The sequence below is a fragment of the Austrofundulus limnaeus genome, unplaced genomic scaffold, assembly GCF_001266775.1.
Source record: "Austrofundulus limnaeus strain Quisiro unplaced genomic scaffold, Austrofundulus_limnaeus-1.0 Scaffold1272, whole genome shotgun sequence".
NCBI lineage: Eukaryota > Metazoa > Chordata > Actinopteri > Cyprinodontiformes > Rivulidae > Austrofundulus > Austrofundulus limnaeus.
Window position 1 is genome coordinate 54,379 of NW_013953674.1, and position 6,045 is coordinate 60,423.

The window sequence follows — 6,045 nt, forward strand, 5'->3', positions numbered from 1 at the left end:
CTTTGATGCATTTTTCAAATTTCGCCTTGGGGCGGAGTTATCTTTTCACAGGGGGGTAAGATACACTTTAAACCTAAAGTATTAGATCCAGGACAGTCTCTTTCACAAAACACTTCAGGCCAGGACTTAGACACCCTTTGTCCACCTCTGTGTAATTTCTGAATGTATCAAGGCGGCGAGGGGGGGGGGGTCAAAGCCAACCCACCCATGTCAAACTGGTCAATACGTGAAACTGTCAGGCAGCTTTGTGACTGAATGAAGAGATGCAGCAGTGACATGTGGGTTGTTAAAGCAGYTGGTTGCTAACAGATTTATTTATGATGAGCAGCTTGATAACTGATGACCACAAAAACAATGATTAAACTACTGAAAACAAAATGAGGGAGACGTCCCTTGTCCCAACAGTGAGTTCAGTTTCACTCCTCTTTTGGTTCCATGATGCTCGTTAACTTCTGAAAGCTCACATCTGTGTGGGACGTGGCCAGTGCCGTCTGTGATTTATGAACGGGCAGTGCCAAAGTCGTAGTAGTCTGTGGTCATTTCAGACAGAGTTTTATAAAAGAGTGTGTTGTTTTTGTTGATTAAAAAACATGACACAAAACTACCAGTTTGAAATGAACCTGTTTATTTAGCTGTAAAGACAGTTTTACYCTCATAACAAACTTGTTTAAGTTGGACTCACATTGATCTGAGTGCTTGTAGGTCACATTGTGTCCTTTGTGGTTTGTCAGACTGATTTRCATTCTGTGTGTTGTTCTTGTTTTGTCTGTAGGTAATGTTTTTACTGAGATAGAGAGTGCATTTGCTTCAGGGCTTGGATGGCTGATCACCTTCTGCTCTGACTCTGGAGGTAATCTGAACTTTGGAGATGTCACCTGAAACATGTCTGTTGGTCTGGCTCATGTTTAGACCGGCCTACAGACYGCTGTGTGTAAAACATTACAAACACAAGCAGTGTACACACCAACACGTGTCTGTTTGTCTCAGATTGTCTGGAGCCCAGAACAAGACAGAAGCTTGCTGGGATGTTGGTGAGAGCAAAGCTGGAATATTTTCACAGGATCTTCGTACAATTCATCTACTTTGCTTTTTTTTCTCACATAATTATACACCTAAAACTGCAAAGTCCTCAAACTGAAATTTAATTTTAGACCAGATTTTTATTGTATTTAAAAAACAAAAGCTATCTAAGACAATTGTTGTGGTTCATAAAACTTTAAACTGTATATTCAGCATGTGTTTGTGTGTAGGATGGTCTGGTTAAGGTGGGGTGGATGGACTGCACCGTGCAGCAAGAACTATGTGGCAGTTTCCAGGTAAGACTTCATACTTTTTATATTAAATACTTTTACTTTGTCACGTAGAGCTGAACAGACACTCATCATTATTTGTCATCTGGGAAGATAAATCAAAGTATCATCAGCATAAAGGTGAATTTAGATTTGTTTTTCTAAACAAACAAATGCTCTGAACGTACACCTAATACACACTTACTGATGTAAAATAGTTTCAGCCAAGACAGACTACTGAAAATACAATCCAACTTTATTTTCAAATCACTTCAAAACAACCAAAAAGGACCAATGTGCTGTACAAAAGTAGGATTAAACTTCATGTGACATAAGATAAAAAGACAGAATGAAAACATAAAGCATGAATAAAATCAGCACTATAATAAAAACAAATTAAGCAACATAAAAAACATGTAAAATTTTTATTTAAAGAGGCAATATCATGTACAATCAACTTTTTTGAGTTTTATATCATGTTATAACGTTCTCCTCTCATCAAAAACATGCAGAGTCTTACTTTGACTCATTCATCATGTTTGGTAAATCCTGTAGTGTCCTGAGACAACAGGCAGGAGAGCAGAAACAACTGGTTGGGACCAGAACCTCCTTTAGGACCAGCTCCTCCTCTGGGATGTGTCTCCAAGCTGAGCTGCCTCATCACAGAGCACACCCCCCCACCCCCACCACTCCAGCAGAAACAACCAGCAAACACCTGGTGAAACCATGTCTGCTGAGCTGCCAACACCACTTCCCAGTTCCCAGTGCAGCCAATGAATCTACACTGAGCTTCTGCATCATGTATGTGGGTTAGGCTTACTGAAATAATCTAACCAGTGCTCCAGGTTGTAAACAGCAGATCCTCTCTCTGTAGAGAGAAGCAGGAGTGATGTGCAGATCGATACTGAAATATCAGTACTACTGATACCAGAACTTTATGTTCTAGAATCGATACTAAAATCAAAATATCAATACTTTAGTTATTTCACATAATGTAAATCATTAACAGGAAAATAGTGGAAAAATAACTAAACTATTCAAATCATGTCTAAATCTGATGTGGTTGGAGGAACTACTTTTTCTTCCGCTTGAGTGGCCTGTGCTCCGTCAGTCACTCAGTCTGTACATGTATGGCAGGTCATTTTAACATAAAATCTGTTTTGTCTGAATGACTGTAATAAACTTTTTCATGCCATGGCCCCCCAAACAGCAATAACTCTGCACAGGGACCTTCTTACAAACACACAAACAATGCTACAAAATATACAAAGTAACAATTTTTAGAATACTTTTTCTCACTTTTATTCACTATTTAAAAATGTTTTTATTTCTTTAGAATAAGAATTTAAAATCGTGCTAAACAAATGTAGGGTTAGGGTTAGAAAGACTTTTAAATTAAATAAATTACTATGTCATGTATTATTTATAAAGTGGTTATTTGAAAAACACTACATTTTAAGATTTACCCGACACTTTGTGTGTTGTCACAAAGTATCAGTATCGGATCAGTATCGCCAATACCAGACACATTTTACTTGGTGTCAGTATCGTAAAGAGAATAGTCAGAATCGAACATCACTAAGAAGCAGCTGTGACGTACTGAAATGGGCGTGGCAGTATCAGAAGGAGGTTCTTAAAGAGACAGAGGCCCATTTCAAGGTGTTTAGAAATAGAAATGAATGAGAAMTCGTTTATTTTCTATTTAAACATAAAAACAGCATTTTACAAACAACTAAAGTTGACATAGCTACTTTATTATGATATAGAATTTCAATATACAGTATGCCTGAAAAACATAATATTGCCCCTTTGATTTAAAATCAAACAGACAGGTAAGAGGACTATCCAAYGCAAAGGAAAGTCTTCCATAATTTAGGAGACACATCATAGATGTTGAGGTGGTAATTATGCTAATTTCCTCTCCTCGTTAATACCTACCTGATTACGTACAGGTGGCATTTCTCTTGTTTACGCAGCTCATTTACACACTTTTCCTGAAGATTGAAGAGTTTGTTGAATCTGACGTGACATGTTCGTACGAACCCTTCGTATGAACAAAAAGTAAAATAAATTTAGGATAAGAACATGTTCTTGCACGAGGCTCAATGTGTCAAACTGACATGGGAGGTCATGTCTAAAGTTATTGCAGTGACTACAATACAGATAACAAACTGTGCAGAACAGGCAGACTGCTGGTTCCACATACAGCAGGCCTAAAAAACAAGCACATTTGGTACATAAAGTCACACAGCCTCTTTCATCAAGTCAAACCCAAGTTGATGTAACTTCACCCTTTAGACTTGTCAGGTTGGCACTAGTTTGGAGCTGACGTCAGAGTTAAACTCTGACATGTTTGATTAGGAAATGATCCAGGGAGCTGAATACTGATGGAGGATCTGAACAGGATGCAGGTAGTCCATAAACACACATGTTGTGTGTAGATACTAGTTTATCAGGGTTGCTGTCTCAGTATGAGACAGCATGCAGATGATGCAGGACTGTGTTGGTATTACCCGTGGTGTGGCATCTTAAAAAGTTGTATCCACACTGCAGCATGCTTTTAGTCAGTTTGTAGTCATTGCCTTGTGCTTGGTGGTCTTGGRGAAAAAAATACCGTCACAATTTTTATAGACTGTCACTATATTTTGATACAGCGGTATACCAAAATACTGTCATACTGCCCAAGCCTAGCCCCACAGTTTGAGACCTGGACCACTGTGACATCTGTGTGTTTACTGTCTGTACTATGACATGGATGGAAATACACTCTGACCACATTAACCCTCAGTGTACGTCTTAAAGCTCCCATCAAGTGCTAATAATACTGTCACAGCTTGGACTGACTGTGGGACACTCTAACTGCTTGATGWCGCTCCACTCACAGTGCTTCAGTACTGCCTTCATGTGCCTGTTCTACATGTGCAGTTATTTGCAAATCAAATGATCTCCTGACTCATCACTTGTCTGTATTCACATCAAATTACACCTATGTCAAACTCTTCCCTCTGGGTGCTTMATTCTTTTGGATGGGGGGTTAGATTTATCATTTCTTTTACAGTATTTGCTCATGGAGCTGTAGTAATACATTTACTACTGTAAGTAAAGCAGCTGTTGCAAAGCCAATATTTGTGTTTGATCCTTGTGTGTTTTAGGTAACCAGTGGAGCAACTGCTTTGTTTCCACCTGAAAGTGCTCTGGATAAACAAGATAGTATACTGGTATGACACAAAAYATAAATACTGCTCATAGGAATACTCTGTAAAGTACTACAGTACTAATTTAGTGTTGTGTGCTTCAGTGGCTGAAGACATTGGACAGTAAAGAAATTTATAATCAGGTCATCAACCATCTGCCAGATCTAGAACTGCTGACCAGTGACAGTTTTGAGGTACTTGCACTAATGGACACAAACAGTATACTACAGTTTGGACACAATAAACAGTACACAACAGTTTGGACACAATAAACAGTATACAAAAGTTTGGACACAACAAACAGTATACAACAGTTTGGACACAATAAACAGTATACAACAGTTTGGACACAATAAACAGTATACAACAGTTTGGACACAACAAACAGTACACAACAGTTTGGACACAATAAACAGTACACAACAGTTTGGACACAACAAACAGTACACAACAGTTTGGACGTACACCTCAGTGAGGGTGAGGGTTGTGTTAAAATACGACTGTCTTATCATTCACAGGACAAACTGGCCCATCATCGATGGTTGATCAGTTTTACATTTGGTGACAGAAACTCTTTCTCTGAGTACAAGAAGCTCAAAGCTTTTCTCCAAAACGACCACATCCAGGTGTGTTTCTTCTCTTCACATCTTTCTGCCTGTCTGTATGGCCTGTCTGTATGGCCTGTCTGTATGGTCTGACTGTATGGTCTGACTGTATGGTCTGTCTGTATGGTCTGTCTGTATGGTCTGTCTCTATGGCCTGACTGTATGGTCTGTCTGTATGGTCTGACTGTATGGTCTGTCTGTATGGTCTGACTGTATGGTCTGTCTGTATGGTCTGTCTGTATGGTCTATCTCTATGGCCTGACTGTATGGTCTGTCTCTATGGCCTGACTGTATGGTCTGTCTGTATGGTCTGACTGTATGGTCTGTCTGTATGGTCTGACTCTATGGCCTGACTGTATGGTCTGTCTGTATGGTCTGACTGTATGGTCTGACTCTATGGTCTGTCTGTATGGTCTGTCTGTATGGTCTGTCTCTATGGCCTGACTGTATGGTCTGTCTGTATGGTCTGACTGTATGGTCTGTCTCTATGGCCTGTCTGTATGGTCTGTCTCTATGGCCTGACTGTATGTTCTGACTGTATGGTCTGACTGTATGGTCTGACTGTATGGTCTGTCTGTATGGTCTGTCTCTATGGCCTGACTGTATGGTCTGTCTGTATGGTCTGACTGTATGGTCTGTCTCTATGGCCTGTCTGTATGGTCTGTCTGTATGGTCTGTCTGTGTGGTCCGACTGTATGGTCTGACTGTATGGTCTGTCTGTATGGTCTGTCTGTGTGGTCCGACTGTATGGTCTGTCTGTATGGTCTGACTGTATGTTCTGACTGTATGGTCTGACTGTATGGTCTGACTGTATGGTCTGACTATGGTCTGACTGTATGGTCTGACTGTATTGTCTGACTTTAAAGTCTTCTGAATGACTGTTGGTCTCTGCAGGTTGGTAAAGTAGACTGTGCAGCAGAGTCAGGGTTGTGTCAGTCTCTCTACATCCATAAACCC

At 40.0% G+C, this 6,045-nt stretch overlaps 1 protein-coding gene across 1 annotated transcript in view; it reads left to right on the plus strand.

Annotated features, from left to right (window-relative positions):
- Positions 1–6,045, plus strand: part of LOC106534808 (dnaJ homolog subfamily C member 10) — an 18,059-nt gene that overhangs the window by 5,868 nt on the left and 6,146 nt on the right. Inside the window, exons 8-14 of the mRNA XM_014031571.1 lie at positions 773–850; positions 988–1,031; positions 1,251–1,316; positions 4,442–4,507; positions 4,588–4,677; positions 5,002–5,109; positions 5,983–6,033. Of these exons, the coding sequence (XP_013887025.1) occupies positions 773–850; positions 988–1,031; positions 1,251–1,316; positions 4,442–4,507; positions 4,588–4,677; positions 5,002–5,109; positions 5,983–6,033 (503 nt within the window). The remainder of the gene's footprint in view (positions 1–772; positions 851–987; positions 1,032–1,250; positions 1,317–4,441; positions 4,508–4,587; positions 4,678–5,001; positions 5,110–5,982; positions 6,034–6,045) is intronic.